Source organism: Plasmodium sp. gorilla clade G2, assembly GCF_900097015.1.
Source record: "Plasmodium sp. gorilla clade G2 genome assembly, chromosome: 11".
NCBI classification, from domain to species: domain Eukaryota; phylum Apicomplexa; class Aconoidasida; order Haemosporida; family Plasmodiidae; genus Plasmodium; species Plasmodium adleri (nom. inval.).
The window spans coordinates 1,392,490-1,415,000 of record NC_041703.1 but is presented as its reverse complement, the minus strand read 5'-3'; the positions used below and the strand labels follow the sequence as shown (position 1 = coordinate 1,415,000).

At 17.4% G+C, this 22,511-nt stretch overlaps 4 protein-coding genes across 4 annotated transcripts in view; 3 read left to right on the top strand and 1 right to left on the bottom strand.

Annotated features, from left to right (window-relative positions):
* PADL01_1137000 (conserved Plasmodium protein, unknown function) overlaps positions 1-3,495 on the top strand; it is a gene marked incomplete at both ends in the record, with an annotated part of 6,441 nt that extends 2,946 nt beyond the window's left edge. The window contains 7 exons of the mRNA XM_028682846.1: positions 1-1,082; positions 1,189-1,414; positions 1,612-2,353; positions 2,485-2,613; positions 2,747-3,064; positions 3,205-3,363; positions 3,476-3,495. The exon at positions 1-1,082 is cut by the window's left edge and continues 2,946 nt beyond it. Coding sequence (XP_028539084.1) covers positions 1-1,082; positions 1,189-1,414; positions 1,612-2,353; positions 2,485-2,613; positions 2,747-3,064; positions 3,205-3,363; positions 3,476-3,495 — 2,676 coding nt within the window. The remainder of the gene's footprint in view (positions 1,083-1,188; positions 1,415-1,611; positions 2,354-2,484; positions 2,614-2,746; positions 3,065-3,204; positions 3,364-3,475) is intronic.
* Positions 3,496-5,370: 1,875 nt separating this feature from the next.
* On the top strand, positions 5,371-11,589 carry PADL01_1136900 (conserved Plasmodium protein, unknown function; the record flags this gene model as incomplete). Its single annotated transcript, XM_028682845.1, has 4 exons — positions 5,371-5,452; positions 5,582-5,621; positions 5,783-5,861; positions 6,043-11,589. 4 exons carry the CDS (start codon positions 5,371-5,373, stop codon positions 11,587-11,589), a joined length of 5,748 nt encoding a protein of 1,915 aa, XP_028539083.1.
* A 1,186-nt stretch (positions 11,590-12,775) lies between these two features.
* On the top strand, positions 12,776-14,693 carry PADL01_1136800 (beta-catenin-like protein 1, putative; the record flags this gene model as incomplete). Its single annotated transcript, XM_028682844.1, has 3 exons — positions 12,776-12,844; positions 13,051-14,464; positions 14,593-14,693. The coding sequence occupies 3 exons, from the start codon at positions 12,776-12,778 to the stop codon at positions 14,691-14,693; spliced, it is 1,584 nt and encodes a 527-aa protein (XP_028539082.1).
* Positions 14,694-15,712: 1,019 nt separating this feature from the next.
* Positions 15,713-18,406, bottom strand: PADL01_1136700 (protein phosphatase PPM2; the record flags this gene model as incomplete). Its single annotated transcript, XM_028682843.1, has 1 exon — positions 15,713-18,406. One exon carries the CDS (start codon positions 18,404-18,406, stop codon positions 15,713-15,715), a length of 2,694 nt encoding a protein of 897 aa, XP_028539081.1.
* Between the last annotated feature and the right edge of the window lie 4,105 nt (positions 18,407-22,511).

Sequence of the window (22,511 nt, the reverse complement as noted above, 5' to 3'; positions counted from 1 at the left end):
GATGATAAAAATGAAGCTACTATATTAGATGATAATATAAAAGACAAAGAAACAAATGTGGAAAAAAATAATGATATATTAAATAATAACAATATTGATATATCTAAATCAGAACATAATAATAATAATGATAGTGATGTAAAAACAAATTTAGAAACACAAATAAATAAAATAGAAGATTGTAATATTTTTAAAAATGATGATAGAATTATTGATAATCTTAATTCAGACAATTTAAAAAGTAATACTGTTTGGGATAATAGTAAAAATGAAATATCACATAATACAAAAAATGATGAAACAAAAGATAATAATAATAATAATAATAATAATAATAATAATAATAATAATAATAATATAGATAAATTGAATAATCATTTTAGTAATAATATGAATATGAATGTACAGAACGATAATTTAGTTACTCCAAAAATCAAAATGCATTATTCTGAACAACCATATAATATGATAAACAAAGAATCACTTGAAAATTTAGGATGTGATAAAAAATTAATAGCATTAACAAAAATATTTGGAAATGTTATGGATGATAGTGATAATAATATGACAGAAAAAGAACCTGTACAAAAACATAAATTTTTCGATTTGGATACATATAAAAATATGTCATTAGATACAATGTTAAATAATTTGAATTTAGATCAAGATATTCTCAATATATTAAAAGATAAAATAAATAATATTAATAGAAATATAAATGTTACTATTTGTTCTACACCTATGGAGAAACAAATAGATAAAATTGAAAAAGAAGATATTAATGCTCCTAATTTAATAAATTGTTTTTCTGAATTTATTAATTGGTGTGATAATAATCTTATTCAGATCAAATTACAATTATATAATATTGCTTTTTGTCTTTTATTAGAAATATATATTTTATTATTAACTATTAATTATGAATATATAGAAAATTTCAAAAACCAATATTTAAAAAAATTTTCCGCTTATGAACCTGTTACAAAGTTCTTATTAACGTGTGTTAGTTTAAAACAAATATTTGAGATATCGTTAATACGTTTCAAAAAGAAAAATTCAAAACATATTGTGCACATGACAAAGTAAGTATTTCATTTTAATATATATATATGTGTGTATTTATTACTCATTTTATATTTTTTTCAGTGTTATATATTTTTATTTACTTTTTATGTTACGTCATTTTAGATTAGGAAAAAAATCACTCCTACAATACTTAAGTGTATATGAAGGTATTCCTTTGTACAATATAATTACAACCAAAATAAAAATTATAGAAATTGATGATACAAAAAGGAATTTTAATTTCTTCTATGCCTTTGTTTCTTCAAATTTTTTCTATAACGTGAAATTAACATTTCCTGTGCACTGGAATTTACCTTCTATATATTTAACTAACGATGAAATCGTAGAGGTATGAAATAAAAGAGAACTCAATGATATATATTTCTTCAATGTTATAATAAATGTATTTGTCATTTTATATGTAATTGTTTTCTCTCTCTCTTTATATATATATATATATATATATATATATATATATATATGGCACATTTATGTTTTATTTATTTTCTTTTATGTAATCTTATTTTTTTTTTGCCACCATATCAGGATGAAAATAAGAAATTGCTTACTGAGAAAGAACAAAATAATTATGTACCTAATGAAAATAATGATGCCTATTATTATTATAAACATATATTAAAAACACAAGCAAGTAATAGATTAAGAGTAACCAAAAAGAATATTCCAAGTATACTTTATTATTGTTTAAACAATTGTAATGACCTGACATGTGCAGAAATTTCTGGATATGAGGGATCTTTAATTGCAACGGCACATTCAAATAACATAATTAAATTATGGAATATAAAAAAATCCGAAATGAATAAAGTAATGAATGAGAAAAGAGATATAGATGAAAGTAATGAATATATGGACGACGTTAGAAAAAATGAATCTTATTTAAATGGAAAAAAAAGCATTCCATTAGATATAGATGAATATAACAATAAGGGAGTATCAAAATTATATGGAAATACATTTAATGTGTCTAGTTTGTCTTTTGGTGAAACAGATAAAATTTTATTATCTGGAAATTTAAATGGTGATATATATTTATACAGTACAATTAGTAATAAAAATTATGTAAAATATGTAGGTGGACATACACCCATATGGTCTATAGACACAGCCTTTTTAGGATACTTCTTCTCAACTGCCGAAGATGATGGAAATTTAAGAATATATTCTACTAATAAAACATATCCCTTCATTACATATAAGTATAATTGTCCGGTTAATGTATGTAAATACCATTATAACAATACTCTTGTTGCATGTGGTTATTATGGTAATATTAAAAAATGAATACATTTTAAAGATTAAAATATAAGATATATAACCACATCAAAGGAAATACATACAAATTAATATATTTTGTATATTATACTTTTATTAATTTATCTTATTATTTTTTTTCAGATAATTATGTACATTTATATGATGTTAGGATTAATTCATATATAAAACGATTTAAAAATAATTATCCTAGCAATCAAGGTGTGACCTCTTTAAGTTTTTCAAAGAATGGACGTTTGCTTTCATATGCAGGTATATATATATATATATATATATATATAAACATTAAAAAGATGAAGGAATAAATAAATAAATACATACATATATATATATATATATATATATATATATATATATATATATATTTAATATTTTCCTATTATAGGTGGATATACAAATAACCTTAATCTGATAGACCTAGCCATGGATAAATTTATTGAAGTAGAACAAAAAGAAAACATGGGCGTTAATATTAACACATTTGACGAATTGCAATACACACAAAATATTAGAAAGTCTGTTGATGGATATTTAGAAAATGATATTATGAACTTTGATGAAAGGAAAAATATATCTGAAATAAAAAAAGGCGACTTAAGTTTTTATGAAGATAAAGTTTTAAATATCGATTTTAGTTATGACAACAATTTATTGGTTACTGTTTCTTGTAATAATATTATTGATTTTTATAATTGTTCAAAAGGTTGGGAAAAAAACAAAATAAAATATATATATATCATAAATAATATATTATTATTTAAGAAATATATATATTAATGTGTAATGCATATTTTATTATAAATCCTTACATATATATATATATATATATATTTTATTTTTTAGCGTCAGAAGAAATTAAAAGTACGATGGATAAAAAACGAATGAAATTAAATAATACGAAAGATAAAAATAGATATGTTAAATTATCAAAATCTTTTGGTGTACACTATTCGAATTTAATATCAGCTAAATTTACACCTGAAAATGCTCTTCTCTTATTTGGTAAGTAAACTTTTATATTTATTTTTATTAAGAAAAAGCCATATATATTATTTTTTTAATTTATCAATTATATTATATATATATATATATATATACATTTTACTTTTTATAGGAATTAATACATTAATATAGAAATATTATTGTCAGATGAATATAAAAAAAAGAATAATAAAGAAAAAGAAATATATATGTGTATAATTACATTATATTTTTATACGTTGCTTTTAAAGTTACTTTTTTTTAATACTTTAAGTATTAATATAATGTTAAAATTATTATTTTCTCTTTTTTTATATTTCATATATGTTTTTGAATATCTATATAATCATATAAATTAACCTTTTAATATTAGATAAAAGCAAATTAAAAAAAAAAAAAAAAAAAGAAAAATACTTGTATATATATATATATATTATATTTTAATTTATTATGTTCCGTTACATTTGTTTTTATGCCTTATATATTTTTTCTAATTTTTGTGTTATACATAAATATATTTAATATAAAAATTTTAACTTTATTCATTTTGTTCTTATTACTGAAATTTAGATCCTTATAGGATCTTACATCTATGCATATATAATTAATATATATTTTGTTGTTTTTTTTGATTATGATGTTTAAAAATATATATATTTATAATAAATATAAACATTGTTGTTTTTCTTTTTCTTCTTTTTTTTTTTTTTTTTTTTTTTTTTTGAAAATAAACTAATTATAGAAACATGTGAACCTTTTTTTATTTTTTTTTTAATTTCTATATAAAGTTTTTTGTTATCGTCTCAAAAAAAAATTTCTTCAGAAGGAAAAAAAAAATGCATTATAGTGCTTTTAAGAAAAAAAAAATATATATAATATATATATATAATTAATATTAAAAAAAAGGAGCTTAAAAGCAAAGAATATGAACGGATATTATTAAATAATTAAAAAAATATATTAAATGATATAATATAATCTAAATTATATAATATATTTATATTTTTATAATAATAATATATTTTATTTTTTATTATAAATATTATATATTATATATAATAATAATAATAAAAGTATAAAAAAAAGCTTCACTTTATCAGAAAGATGAAAAAATTATATATTATATATTATATATATAGATTCATTATTATATTACTTAATAAAAATAATGACTATATATTTTTATAAGAATGTTCTAAATATATTGTTCTTAATATATATATATGCACTAGAAGAAAAAAAAACAAAACAAAAAAAAAGGCCAAACATAAAAATTATATAAATATTATTATGACGTAATTATATTAAAAAAATGAATATTCTATTGTTCTTTAAAAAAAAGGCAAATATTAGAAAAAGCCTAAAAATATATTTATAAAAAAATATATTGTGAAAGAAGAAAAAAAATAAATTCACAAAGAAATTAAAAAATCGGCAATAATATATAATATATATATATTATTATATTTTATAAAAATTCAACTATTTTTATATATAATACAATTATAAATTAAAAATCTACATTTTTAAAAAATTCTAATTAATATTTTCCTTTCCGTATAATATTATTATATATTTTTTTCTTTTATTCATTTTTAATAAATTAATATATTTTATTTATTTATTTATTTATTTATTTATTTTCTATACCCTTTTTCTTAATTTTACGTAAAAAACAATAATATTATATAATCTATAAAATATATAAATATATATTTTATTATAGATTTCTTGATGATTTTTAAATAATATTTGTAATATATGAAAAATATATATATTTTTATATTATTTATATGTTATTGCTTATAACTATTGTTTATGTTTATGTTTTTTTTTTTTTTTTTTTTTTTTTGTAATTTATTTGATTTTTTTAAGTATAATATATAATTTTTAAATCATGTAATTATAAATTTATATATATATATATAATATAAATATATATATAAAAATCAATGAAAAAAATGTTTGATTTGATTTTAAATAGAACTTATAACCAGGAAAAATAATTTTTTTTTTTTAATAACAAAGATGAAAAACGTTAAACAAAATATTTCAAATTTTAGAGAATTAGCAAAACAGTTGGAGGCATGTATTCATTTCGATTCAACTGGTAAATGAAATATATATATATATATATATATATATATTTTCTTATATGCATCTTTGGCTTATAGTTTAAATATACAATCTTGTAATCAATATATATATATATATATATATTTTTTTTTTTTTTTTGTAGATATTGAGGTTATGAGAGATATTTATTTAAAATGTAAAAAGTAATACTAATAAAAAGATAAATAAAATAAGAAATATATTTTATATGAATATGGTGTGAATGTCTATATTTTGTAATATATATATATATATATATATATTTATATGTAAAACCTTCAACATATTAATTTTTTATTTTGTTTTATTTTTGTCTTTTTTTTAGAGATTTAATTTCATTAGAAAAAATAACATTGGAAGCTCTAGAAAAGGGGAAAGCAAATTTATTCGAAGAACTAGTACAGGTAATAATAAGAAAATAATATAAAATATAAAATATATATATATATATTGTATATAATATATTTTATGCATTTGTGGGTATATAAAATTTGAATCTTTTATATACTCATAATATGATGTATATTTTATTTCAAACATCTCAACCAAATCCAATTAATTATTCATTCGTTTTGTTCTTTTTAGGTTTCTACCGAAGTAAATAGATCAATAAAACTTTTTGAAAAATTTGAGAGAGAACACAAAAAAGATGGTACCGTAAGAATTTCTGAGGGTACGAATCAAACGACATTTAGTTATGATATGAAGGAACAAAACAAGAAAAAGAAAAAACATAGTGATAGAAAACATGAAAAAAGAAATAATAGAGAAAGTATCAGAAGACATAAAAGTCAACATTATGAAGAAGATCAAGATGAAGATGAATATTATGTTGATGATGATGATGGTGATGAAGAAGAAAATGATAAAAGAAGAGAAAAACGAAATAAAAGAAAAGATTCTGAGAAAAAGAAAGAAAGAAAAAAAGAAAAGAAAAAATCACATGTAAATGAAGAAAAATATAAAGATAGAAATACCAATAGACGTGATACTTATATGTATAGAAGTGACTCGAAACATTCATATAATAAAGATTTTGATAATGTACATGATACTAATCTTTTTAGTAGTGAATTTGATGAAGAATTAAATGAATATCGTGATGAAAAGTTTAATAAAAATATGAATATAAAAGAAAAAAGAAAAAGTAAAAATGATAGAAATGATAGAAATGATAGAAATGATAAAAATGATAAAAATAATAAAAGTAATTCAAGAAAAAGCTATAAAATGAAAAATAATGAACATTTAAATAATTTTAATGAAGACGATGAATTAGAAAATGAAAATAAAGATGATAAATTTGAATTCAGTGATGATAATTATAATGATAATAAAAAAAATTATTTTAATGAAAACAAATTATATAATTTAGATGATAGTTCTTCAAATGATATTATACCTTCAATGAATAAAAGAAATAGTTTAGAAAAAGAATTCTTATCAAGTAATAAACCTCTTAATTTATTAGTACATATATCAGAAATTATTAATGTTTCAATGAATTTAAAGAAAAATGTTAATATATTTATTACCATAAAATCTGTTGATAATAAAATATATTTAAAAAAAAAAACAAAAAATAAAAGTATACAAAATTGTTCTATAAATATTTCAGAATCGTTTGATTTTTCTTTTAATTATAATAAAAAATTATATCTAATAATTGATATTATTGATAGTACTGATGGGACCTATTATTATAATTCTGTAATAAATTTAAATAAAATCCTTTTGAGAAAAAATAAATATTTCCTACCAACAATATATACATTGACACCAAAAAATGAAAAAGCAAAATTAGAACAAGGATTATTGTATAATCAAAATAATACTAATATAAATCCTTATCAGCAGGTACCAAGTAATTTTATAAATCTTCAATCAAGTGGATTTACAAATATGAAAAATATGAATCAAGCTTCAAATGATCAAATAAAAAATGGTGTTTATAATAATAAACAAAATTTAACACCTAGTCCTTTTTTTGGTTTTAAAAAAAATTATAACAATCCAAATTTAAATAATCAAAATATGAATAATTTTAATTTTAGTAGTCGAAATGTTAATTGTTATCCTAATCTTAATAATTTTAATTTTACAAGTAGAAATATGAACAATCATAATTTGAATAATTTTAAAAATGTATATGTGTCACCTAATATGAATAATATGAATTATGGAACTCGAAATATGAGAGTTACCCCTTTTAATTCACCAGGTCTTAATATGGGACGACCCTACATGTTCAGTCCTCGTCAGTATCCTCAGATGAATAATATGAATATGAATGTTAGTGGTATAGGTTATATGAATAATATGAATAATATGAATAATGTGAATAATGTGAATAATATGAATAATGTGAATAATATGAATAATGTGAATAATATGAATAATGTGAATAATATGAATAATATGAATAATAATCAATTTGCGAATTATTTTAATAATGTACCTACCGTTGGAAATATTAATAAAGGTGTTATAGAAAGTAACACTTTTAATAATACAAATGTGAACAAAACTTTATTACAAAATAATAATTTCAATAACAATAGTAATAATTCAGGTGCAATATTTTTTGATAAAAATGGATATTTAAATAACGCTAATGCAATGACATACAAAAGAGATGAAGAAAAAATCCCAAGTAACTGTACTTATATTATTATGAATGTGTTTTTAAAAAATAAAGAATTTGATCATGTGACGGAATTGAAAAAACAAAATAAATTAAATGTGTTCAAAGAATTGTATAATGGATGTAATAAAGAAAAGATTTATTATTTAACTAAAAATAAAGAAAATGAAAAGAAAATCGAAGAACTAGATAAAATGGTTATGCTTTTAGAATTAGATAATGAATCATATTTAGATGCCAATAAAAAATTGAAAGAAATAATTGAAGGAAATAAAGAAATTATCAAAAGAATAGAAAAGGTTTTAACTAAAAAAAATAATAAAATAGAAAAATTAGAAAAGGAAAATCAAAAAATTATAGAAACAGAAAAAGAATTAGAAGGTAATAAAAAAGAAAATAATGTATTATCAGAAAAAATAACAAAATTAAATTCAATATATAATGAAAATATAATAAAATTAAAAGATTCTAGTCAAATTAATAATAATTTAAATAGTAAAGTTAATAATCTAATATTTCAATTACAAAATTCACAATGTAAAAATGAAAAATTAATGTTATATTTATCATTCTTATTAAAACATATACATAAATTAAATTGTGAACAAAATGATATTTTAAATTTTCAAAAATTCCAACAAAGAAATTCACAAATTGTTAATTCATTATTAGACAAGGAAAGTTTACATCAATTAAATAATCATACATGTACAGATATCTTAAATGAAAAAAAAGAAAATGAAAATATATATACCAAAGAAAATAGTAGTAAAAAATATATTAAGGAAATTTTAAAGTTTATAAAAAAAGAAAAAAATAATGAAAACTATAAAAATTCTAAATTATTGCAAGATATATTGGATATATGTGAGGATGTCAACAACAACAACAACAATAATAATAATAATAATATTAATAATATTAAAGATGAAGAATTATTAAATTCTAAGAAAGAAAAAAATCTTCTAACATACGAAAATGATAGCAACCTTATAGAAGATTATAAAGATAATATTGATAATAATCAAACTAATACATCTTTAAAAGATCAAAATGATTTATTATTACAAGAAGATTCTTATATTGATGATTTTTTAATGAATCAATATAAAAATTATATGACTCTTTCATCAAAAGAAAAAAGACAAGATGGTTTGGATAAACAAAATAAAAAAAAAAAAAAGGCAAATATTAATAAAAATGATAATATATATAATAATAATAATAATAAAAAACATAGTTATTTTTATGATTTAAGTAAAAAATTTTATTCAGATGAAGAAATAAATAGTGATGATCAATATTATAATCAAGAACAACAAAGACTTCGAAATAAAAAGTATAAGCATAAATCAAAATATCAACCTTATAATAATGATACAGATAATACATTTGATTTAAAACATGATAATAAAAATAATACATACGTAGATCATGCAAAAGATATACCATTATACGACAACTACAATAATATAATTAATTGTTCAAATAGTACATTCTCATTTAATATGTTAAATAATATAGAGCATGATCCAATACTTATATCATACAAAAAAAAAATTAAAAATAATAAAAAAAAACATAAAAATATTGAAAATATTGAAAATAGTGATAATAGTAAAAATATTGATAATAGTGAAAATATTAAAAATACTGATAAACGTTTAAAAAACAAAATGAAAGGAAAGAATGAAAAGAAATCAAAATCATCCCTTGTACAGTCGAACTTTTTCTTAGGTATAAATAAGGATGATGATGCTCAAAAAAAGTATGTACATAATTATAAAAAAAAAAAAAATAAAATAAATGGAATTCTTTCATCAAATGAACATTATACATTTAGTAATTGTGAAATAGATAGTTATATTAAAGAAACTGAAAAAAGAACCAATATTATTTTAAGTGATGGATATTTAAATGATAAGAAATCTTTGATGAAGATAAACAATGATAATAAGAAAAATAGTAAGAAATATAATAAGAAAAATAAGAACAAAAAATATTCACTTAATTGGAATGATAATATTAATCAAAAGATTTCTGTCTCAAAATATGGTCAAAAAGGTTTGCTAAATGAAGGTTATTTAAATGAAAATGATCCTATAAATAAGGAACATCATAATGTAAATATTAATAATACAAAATTAAGCTTAAGTAAAATAAAAAATATAAATGATTTCAGTAAAAAAACAACAAATGATTATATAAGTGATTATAAAAATTTTGAACAAAAATTCAATTATTTTGTAAGAGTATCTAAAAATTTAAAAGGAACCATATTAACAAATAATGATGACAAATTAAATTATGCTATCAATATAAATGAAAAAAATTATTTTACAAACTTAGAAAAAATAATAAATAAGTGTAATAAAAAAGAACAAAATATTTCACATTTAGATAACTATTTAAATACACAAATGGGTTCAAATTTCGTAACTGATGAAGAAATTAATGAACATAAAAAATTTATGCGAATATTTTATACTAAAAATAATAAAGGTATTATATTTCAAAATAACCTTATGAAAATATATGCCAAAATTTATATGAATCATTCAAGTACGACAACTAACCAAAAGACATATAAATTAGATATATCAAATATGACAAAAGATATTAGCAGTACAGATAATAATAATAATAATAATAATAATAATAATAATAATGATGATGATAATAAAAATAATGATGATAATAATAATAATAATGATGTTGATAATAACAATAATAATGATAATAACAACAATAGTAATGATAATAATGATAATAATAACAATAATAATGATAGTAATAAAATGAATATAATTGAAAATAACCCATCAAATGATAAAATATATATGAATATTTACGTTAAATCTATATTATATAATATTTTATATATTAAATGTGATTTATCAGAAAATAAAATGGACCATATAAAAGTAATAAAAAGAAATTTAAAAAAAAATCAAAATCAAGTTATTGAAGAAAATGAATATATAAATTTAAAAAAAAATGATATTTGTTTATTATATACATTATGTTTCAAAAAAGCATATCTAAACCATATGCTTCTATTCCTTAATATGGATTGTTTAATTAATGATAATACAATAATTAAATTCAAGTTATCTTTACCTTTTCCTCATCTATTTTTATTTAAACCAAATAGTTTATATTTAAATAATTTTATTAAAAATATATCAGGAACAACAAAATATTATTGTAAAACATATTATTACAATTTAGTAAAATTTACAACTTTTGAGGAATTTATTAATTCTTTAAAATTATATAATTCATTTAATGTATTCCATTTTAATTCATATAATATTTTATATACTACCTATCCAATTGATAACAAAAATAAAATACTTCTCTTAATTGTTTGTGATTTTATTAAAACCAAAAATAAAAATAATACCGATCAAGTTAAATTACATTTTATATCCTTATCAAACACTATAATTAGTTTTGCTATTAATTTGTTTAAGCAAATATTATAATTTAAAAGAAATTAAAATATTAGACAAAAAAAAAGAACAATTGTTTATGTATTATATAAATGATTATATATATATATATATATAATCCCAAAGTTTATTTTTATCATTTTCATTGATTATCCGTTTTGTTTTTGTGTATATATTATAAAATTGTTAATTTTATTTTGTAAAAAAAAATATATATAAACAAATTTATCCGTATTTATATTATTTAATCTGTATATTAATAATATATATAATTAGTTATACTGTTTTGTTTATTTACTAATTTTTTTTTTTTAAAAAACTTTGTTGGTATTTTATAATTCTTTTAATTTTTTATAATTATTTTATTCTGATATTTTTCTTATTAATTTTTTCTATAGTTTACAAAATATAGGATTCATGAAATTTTATTTATTATATATATAAACATAAAATGTTTATTTAACTTTATATAGTTAAAAATATGGTGATACAAAAAGAATGTTAATTATTATCTACATTATATAAAACTTATATTTAAATATATAATAATAAGTTTCTTATATTTATGAAAAATATTAATAATTTCTTATATATATAAAATGAAAAGATATCGTTTTTTTATGTAGGAAATATTATTGTTAAAATAATTTGTTCATATATATATATATATATATATATATATTATATTATAACTATAATTTATATGTCATATAATCATACCTTAAGAAAAAAAAAATAATAAATAACAATTTTATAAATATACCAAACAAAATATTAATTACATATATTTTAAAATAATACTTCTAAGAATCTTTTTATATTTATTATTATTTTTTTTTGGTTTTTTTGTCCTCTTCATACCTTATTCTTCCTATTCATATAATTAATATAAAACGTATTATATATATATATGTATATATTTATTTATTTATAATAATATATTGAAAAAAATATATAATAAAAGAACAATAGTGTATAGTTTATATAATAGCGAATAGTTTTCAAATAATATAATATTTTGAATTTATAAAAATAGGAAATATTATTTTAAAATAATATTTAATTATTTTTATATATTTTATTTTTTTTGTGATATTTGTACCTTGATATTATATATCTTTTGGTTATCAATATCATTTGTATACATATATTTTTTTTTTTTTTTTTTCTTTCTTTCTTTAAAAATACGAAAAAAATATGTTTTCATGTTTTGTTAAAAATGCAAGGTGAAGAATATAGTGATGACGAAGAAGTGGACGTTGAAGAAATTCTAAAACAGGCGGAAAATGTAAGAATAAAAAAAAAAATATATATATATATATATTTATATATATATATTTATGTATATATCTTTTTTCATTTATATATATATGCTTTTTGTTGAATTTAAAAACCATACATATTAATAAAACAATATATAAATAATTTAACTTATATATAATATATATTTATATTTATTTATCCATGTTTCATATATTTTTAATCTCATTTTAGATAGAATGTGTTGATGAAAGCAGCATAAAAAAAATCGGAGTGCTTTTAAAAAAGAAGAAAACAAAAAATGAAAGAGACAGAATGGAATATCCAGAGGAACCTGAAAAATGGGTAAGCAGTGAAGTGGATTTAGATGAAATATTAGTAAATTTGAAGAATTTAAGTGTATGTACAAACTTATATAAAAGTATGATAGATTCAGATATATTTGGGGAGATCATTGATTTGTTAAATCATCCTAATAATGATATTGTTATAGAAGTTATTGATATTATTAAAGAGATTACTAATCCATCTAATATATATGAATTAGATAAAGAATTGAATGATATAATGATACAATATTTAAATAAAAAAAAACTATGTCATTTTCTTATAAATGTATTAGATAAAATAAATGAAGAAGAAAATGATGAATATTATAATGCTATGACATCTATTCTTAATATTTTAGATAATATATTTGAATTAGAAAATGATTTACAAAATGATTTATTAAAAAATTCTAAATTATTATTTTTTTTATTAAATAGAATTAATAATGAAATTAAAAGTGATGATTCAAATTCACTTTATGCTAGTGAAATTTTTGTATTACTCATTTTAAGAATTAATCAATTTTCTCAAAACGTATATGATGATTTTTATTATATTATATCTATTTTTAATCCTATCTTAAAATATATTTCTAAATATAAAGATAAAGATCCTGAAAGTATTAATAAAAAAGAAATCTTATTAAACTATTTCCAGGCCTTAGGAAATTTATTACTCTTAAATAAAAATAAAAATGTATTTCTAAATACAATCGGATTTGAGCTTATGCTTAAATTATTAAGTGAAAGGAAATTTTTATGTTTTCCATCTCTTAAGATTTTCGCTATCTTATTGAATGATAACGAATCATGTAATAAATTTATTGAAATGAATGGACTCAAATATTTATTTTGTCTATTTATGTTAAGAGATATTAAAAAACAAAATCATATGAATGTATTCGAATTTGAAGAAAATATTATAATCATTATATCAAATTTGTGTTTATTCTGTACAGGCACATTTCAAGGAAGAGTACTCAATAAATTTGGAGAAAAGAAATGTGAAAAAATTATAAGACTATTAGAAATAAGGCAAAAATATCATGAAGTTATAACTAAGGATAAAAAAAAAAAACAAAAAAATAAAAATCAAGTAAATGATAATTTAAAAAAAATGAATATTCAAATTGATGAAGATTCTAAAAAGAACTTGGAATATATAGAATTATGTGATAAAGGTTATCTAATATATCAACTAACAGATGTAATATTGATAGCTCTTTTTTATATGAATAATACATATGTTTGCAATAATATTTTTATACATTTGTATACAAGAAATATAGATATACAGTCTATATATGAAAATATATTAGGTAACAAATAAATAAATAAAATAAAATAACTATTTTTATGCTTACAAATGAATCTTATTTTTTATAAAAAAAAATTTCAAATGTACACAACATATATATATATATATATATTTTATTTTTTTTTTTAGATTTTTTGGATTGCTTAGATGATGAGGATTTAGATGAAAAGCTAAATGACATGCTTACACATTTTCTAACATCTTCAAAAGAATCAAATCTATTTTTATAAACAATATATCTTTTTAATTATCAAGACAAATAATATTCACAAAAAATAAAATAATAAATATGTAGTATACAATAAAAAGTAAAAGATATTTACGCTTTCAATTTAGGATATACTTGAAGAGCAATACATTATATAAGATATTAGTAATATATTATATATATATATATATTTATGTTTATATTCTGTTTATTAAATATTTCGTTAATTATAAGAGTAAAACAAAAATTTATAATTCTCAAAAGTTTTTTATTTACATATAATTGTCAATTAAAAGGATAAATATATAAAATATTTATTATTAATAAAATGTTTGAAGAAATAATTTATATAGTGATAATGTATTTATGAGAAATACATATCTCTCATTTTTTATTTTTTTTTTTTTCTTCTTTATATATATATATATATATATATATGCAATAATTTTTTTTTAAATAAGTATGAGAACTTATAAAAACACCATAAATTATGACATGAAAAAAAAAAAAAAAAAAAAAAAAAAGAAAAGAAAAAAAAAAAGAATAAGAATAAATATAAATAAATATATATATATATATTTATTTATTTATTTATTTATTCATTTATATATATATATATATACAAGCAATTCATTCATATGATGCGTGCTTAAGAAAAATGGTGTTCTTTTTTTTTTTATTAAATAATATTTACATTAACACATATATAATATTATGTGTGCTAATAAAGAAAAAAAAAAAAAAAAAAAAAAAATTAAATCCAATATATTCAATAAATTCACATATATTAATATATATGAATAATTTTTTTTTTATTTATTTTTATTTTCTTAGATATTTTTCTTTACAAAATAAATATATAATCATTTATATACATAAAAATAATAATAAAAAGGAAAATATATATGTTATAATAAATAATACAAATTATTAGATGCATCTGTATTATATGCATAAAAGTTTCATTATATTAATGATATATATAAATATATAAATATATATATATATATATATATATATATATATATGTATGTCTATATTTTATTCAATATCGTCGATATTAAGAAATTTTTTTTCTGTATGTGTTTTATATTCTGGATTATACTGCACTATCAAACATGTCATATTATCACATCCAATACCATCATTTTCTTTATAATTATTAGATAAACATTCGTCACATAATTCTTCACAAATTTGTGATAATTTATTAAACTTTTCATATTTCTTTCTTTCAATAACAGGTGGAGCATCATATTTATCTTGATCTCTTTCTAAATCTAAATCTTGTTCCTTGTCACTTTTTTCATGCATATTTATATTATCCATATTATTTTCATTTAGTAAATTTTCATTTTTAAGGAAATCATTATTTGATGTATTTAAAATATTTTCTTGTTCATTATTTATATTATTTTGATCTATATTTGTTAATTTATTGTTTTGATCTGAATTATTATTAGTTTTCATATGTTCGCTATTTTCTGTATTATCCAAAGAATTATTTGGATCGTCTGCAATTTCTTCAAATTTTTCAAGTCTGGTTTTTACAAAACCGACAACATCTTGACCATCTTTACAATCCCATATACCATCACATGCAAGAAATAAAAATTCATCTTCTGGTGTTAATGTAACACAAGTAATCTCTGGGAAGGCAGATATTTTTTGATCTTTTTGTGGTAAAAATGGATCTCTTTTATAATGTAAATCTCCAATAGCTCTAGTCAAATTTAAATTTCCATCAACCCTACCATTTGCTATATATCCACCTGCCTTTTTAATACGAGCTTCTTCTGTTTGTAAATGTGGTTTATGATCAGTAGACATACCTAAAGAATTTCCGTTAAAACATACAATAGCTCTAGAATCTCCAGCATTAGCTACAATTAAATATCCTTTTAATATAACAGCTACTAATGCTGTTGATCCACAACTATATGCTATATTATCTTCATAATCATTCGAATAGTAATTCTCAAATAATCTCAATTCTTCAGAAGAATAAACACCATTACAATCATCTTCACCCGTTTCTTCATCATTATTATTATTCTCATCATCTTCTTCTTCTTCATTTAAATCATTATTTATATTATTATCTATAACATTAGCTGAAGCTTCATCATATGCTAATCTTTCCATATCTACATTATTTCCTTCATCACCATTATTTCTATTTTGTATTATTCCATCATTATCATATCCTTGTAATGAAACATTATTAGGAATATCATCATTTGTATAAGAATTTATATTTCCACTTGTATTGTCATTATTTAATAAATTATTACCTTGAAAATGATCTATTACATTATTTATTCCTTGTTCAATTTCTCCATTCTTTTCTTGTTCTTCCATACATTTTAAATTATCATAAGTTAATTCAGATTTTACACCATCACTTGCTTCATTCATATACGTTTCCATATTTATCATTTTGTCTTCTTCCTTTATATCATTCTGTGTGTTTACTTTCTCATCATTACACATATCTTTCTTCAATCTTTTAATATTATTTGTTTCATTATTTTCCTCATTATTAAGATAATCATTTACACCACCTTCTTTATTATTACAATGATGTGCATAAGTAGAACTAAACACTGAAGGATCATTATTATTATTACTATTATCATTATTATTATTATTATTATCTATTAATATATTATTTGTTTTTATATCATTTATATTTAATAACCCTTTCTCATCCATAGTTTCATCCATTGTTCCCTCTATTAATGCCTTATTATAAGATGACATACCATTTACTTGCTTATTTTGCTCACCATTTTCTTCACAATTATTATTTTCCTTTTTCATATGTTCATTGTTTTCATGAAGATAATTATTTTTCTTGTCTTCATCTTTCATATCATTTGTGGAAGTAGTGGCAGTTAAAATATCTGATGATGCATCATCTTTTTTAAGCATATTACTACCATTATTATTATCATCTAAGTTTAAATTAGATGAATCATAATTTTCATCACTTGTTAAAACATTCTCTCCATTAGTAGCATATAAATTAGGAGATGTATTGTTATTATTATTATTATTATTATTATTATCATCACTACCATCTTCATATAACTGATTATTTTCTTGTTGTTCTTGATTTAACGATGATGTGACACTACCATCAGTATTTCCTTCTTCTACTGGGCTACCATCCTTGTTATAAACAACTTGTAAACATCTCTTTCCATCTTTTTCTATGGCTTTAATACTAATATTTTTAGATATTATATCATTTAATATAGAGTATATATAATTTTCTCTTGTATCAGATTCTTCTTCATTTTCTTGTGTAGGTACACTATATTTCTTTAATTTCTCCTGATTTTCAGATAATAACATTTCTTCATCTAATTTTAAAAATGTTTTTTCAAGAGTTAATTTTATTAATTTTAATTTATAATTTTCAGATCTTTTCATATTCTTTTTTATCATTTCTTCATTAGCTTCTTTTAAACATCTTATAAAAATACGACGGAAATTATAAGATATCCATTTAGACACATTTGGACCACCATGTCCATCAAAAACACCATATATAGAAACATCTTCTTCAATTTCATTTAACTTTAAATTATTATAACATATATGTGCATCTTCCATATTCTTTCTCCATCCTTGCATGCACGATAAACCATACCTACTAGGATCGAATTCTAAATTTCCTCCGTCTAAAGATTCCTTATTTGTTTTTGGTGATGATAAATAAGCACCCATCTTAAAAAAAAAAAAAAAAATTAATTAATAAATATATAAAGAAATATATATATATATATATATATATATATGGATATATTCAATTAAAATAAAGATAAAATGTCATAATAAGATAAATCATTTATACGTATATATATATATATATATATATATATATATATATATATATATATACTGTACAATAATGGTTATATAAATATACATGCATATCATAAATTAGTATACAATTTTAATAAATATATATATTTTAACATATGTTTACATTTATATCATAAAAAATATTTGAAATGATAATAACATATTAGTAGCAATTATTATTTAATCTATTTTTACAACTAATATTCTTTAAGATTTTTCATAAAGAATACATTATTTTTAATAATGGACTATTTATTTATATACATAAAAATATGAAAACAGTAATAATAAATAAAAAAAAAACTATTTAATTTCAAATACTCTTCATATATATATCATTAATAAATTATATATTCATAATATTAGTTTAAACTATAGTTTCGTTTGATAACTTTTTTTATATAAAGTAAACCATATATATATATATATAATTACATATTCTTATTATCATATGTTATATCGTATTATTATATTATCATTTTTATATTATTTTTTTTTCTTTCTTACTTCTCAATTCCCGTTAAATCTTTATAATATGTAACATTTATTTTTTATTATCTCAAAAAATTATATAATTTAATGAGTACTCTTTTTTTGTTTTCTTTGTATAATATATATATATATATTATATATATTTATATATTGCGAAAAAAAAAAAAAAAAAAAAAAAAAATTATATTATTTATAGATAATTATTATTTATATATACATTTAAATAAAATAGTATGAATAATATATATATATTATATATTAATTTTTGCATAAAAAAAAAAAAAAAAAAAAAAAAAAAAATTAAAAAAAAAAAAAATAAAGGTTCGAATCTCAAATAAAAAAAAAATTACAAAATATTAAGATATGAATATTTAATATATATGCAATGAAGAAAAAAAAAATATTATAATAATTTTATTCATTTTATTTTATTTTATTCATTTTATTTTATTTATTTATTTTATTTATTTATTCATTAATATAATATAAACTTGATGGTATACATATAAATATATAAAAAAATATTATTTATTAAATTATATATTTATATATACATTAATAGGAAAAATATATAAAAAGATTGGAATAATTAAAATATACATAGTATTTTTAAAATGTATTTTTTTTTTTTTTTTTTTTTTTTATGTAAAAATATTCAAGATATTTTAAATGCTTAAAAACAAAAATAAAAAATAAAATAAAATAAAATAAAATAAAAAAATAAAAATAAAGATAACAAAAAAAAAAATAATAAAAATAATAATATAAATATAATATAAATAAAAATATATTTTATAATAAATTATATACAAAAAAATATATTATATGTTTATATATATATATTTTAATGTATATATAAAAATATAATAATATATATATTTTTTTTTATGTGTTATTTTTAAAATATATGCATTACGCAACAAAAATATATTATAAATAATACATTATAATATAATATATATAAAATAAAATCACACTTTAAATTTATTTAAACTTCCTTTTTCTTATTTGTAAGGTTTATTTTATTATTTTTATACGTATTATATATATATTCTTTTTTTAAATTTTTTTTTGCACAATTTTGTATGTATTTAATAATTTTTTTTTTTTTTTTAAATAATGAATTTTCCATTCTTTTCTTTTTCTTTCTTTCTTTTTTTTTTTTTTTCTTTATTTTCTAGGTATCAATAAGAATATAATAAAAAAAAAATATATTATCACATGAATATAAAATTTACAATGGTTTATAATGAAATTACGATTTCTTAAAATTTAATCGAAGTGTACATATAAACATATATATTAAAGGTTTATAATATATATATTTATTAAATATTATTATACATTATATTATTCATATTAATATATAAATATTTGTATATGTATTTTTTGTGAAATACGCCATTTAAATTTTATTATATTTATTTTTTTTTTATTTCACAGATATTATTTTTATATGTGTATATTAAAACAACAAAAAAAAAAAAAAGAAAAAAAAAAATTATATACTTTATAAATATATATATATATATATATATATATATATACGTGATATTTATTAATAATTCTTACAGAGAAATATTTTATTGTAATGCTATAATCTATAATTATTTTAAGTTATATCATTTGTAATAATACAATTAAATATATATATATATATATATAAAATAAAATACCTTTATTTAAAAAGTTAATGTATGCATATTTTTTTTTAAATGGTGTATTCTCTCTTTTTTTTTTTTTTTTATTCCTTTATTAAAATAAAAAAAAAAAAAAAAAAAAAAAAAAATCGATTAAGGAAATTTTATTTATATATCATAAATATTAAAAAAAAAAATGTAATAATAAGTATATATAATTTAAAAAAATTTTCATATTTTGTTACACATATATTTATTGTATATTCTTGATACTTATTTTAAAATAAAATAACAGTTTTAACTTGTACATCAATATATTTTCCATAACCTTCCAAAAAAAAAAAAAAATATATATATATTATATATATATATATATATATATATATTTGTACTTTCCTTTTCCTTTTTTTTTTTCCTTTTTTTGATGGTGCAATATATTAAATAGAAAAGCATAAAATTGACTGTATAAAATTTAGGTACATTCTTAATATATAAATTTTTTTTTTCTTTCAACAAATTTATTTCAAAATTTTAAAGATACACAATATAAAAAGAATAGGTTATATAATGAAACATATATAGGTATATATATTTTTTTTAATTAAGAATGAAAAATTGTTTTAACAATTCAAAATGTCAATGTTCTTAAGCCGTATTTAAAAATAGATTTTATTTATTTTGTTTAAATCCTTATAATTATATTAATACTTTATTTTGTTCAATAATATAAGTTATGTGAGAATATATACTCATAACATTATATACTTATTGATATTCTTACCTAATAGTTGGAATGAATAATAAACCTTAAAAATGTATAATGTATGATTCTTTTTATTTATTCAATATTTTAAAAAATGATATAATTTTTCAAATATATAAGAAATAACGAAATCTCTCTTTTTATAATAATCTTTTATATTATAATTAAATAAAATATTATTCCTTTTCTAAAATTGGAAAAGTATTTATATCCTTATGGAAACATACTATATATTGTACAGTATAAAAGTTGATAAATTTATAAGATTTAAAAAAAAGAAATAATATATGCACATTAATTCTTTCATTTTATTTATTCGTTCTTTAAATGTTTTGTACTATTTATTGTAAATCATTTTTTACAGATATTATTTTTTTTTTTACAAGTTTTAAATTATTACATAAAATTTAGATTATATGTGTATATTATGAATAAATTAATAATATATATATAATATACATATCTTTTACACAGTACACCTAAATTTTATAGTTGTATATTATAATATTAATATTATATTCCCATTAAAAATAATTAAAAATTTTTATATTAACTTAAGATATTATTAAAACATTTATCATTTTTTTTTTTTTTTTTTTTTTTTTTTGAAATAAAATAATTAATGGGGAAATATAATTTTTAATATATTAGAGTGTCTGATTTAAAAATATACATATAATATATATCTTACAAAAAAAAGGAAAGTAATAAATTTTATACATGCATAATAAAAAAAAATATATATATTATTATATATTTATCATTTTTGTATTTTGATATTATATATATTTTTTAATATAATACCTTTTATTTATTATATTTTTATTTTTAGTATGTCCAAAATAATTCTATTTTATATTATACATATATATAAATATACATTTTAAAAGAAGTGATATGCTTCATTATATATATATATATATATATATTTCTTTTTTTTTTTTAAATATTTTCCCAAGATAAAAAATTAGAAATATACACATATTTATACAAGTATTTTATTAACATATAATTTCCGAATAGACTTATAAAAATATTAAACAAATAATATAAAAATTTATATTTATAGTAG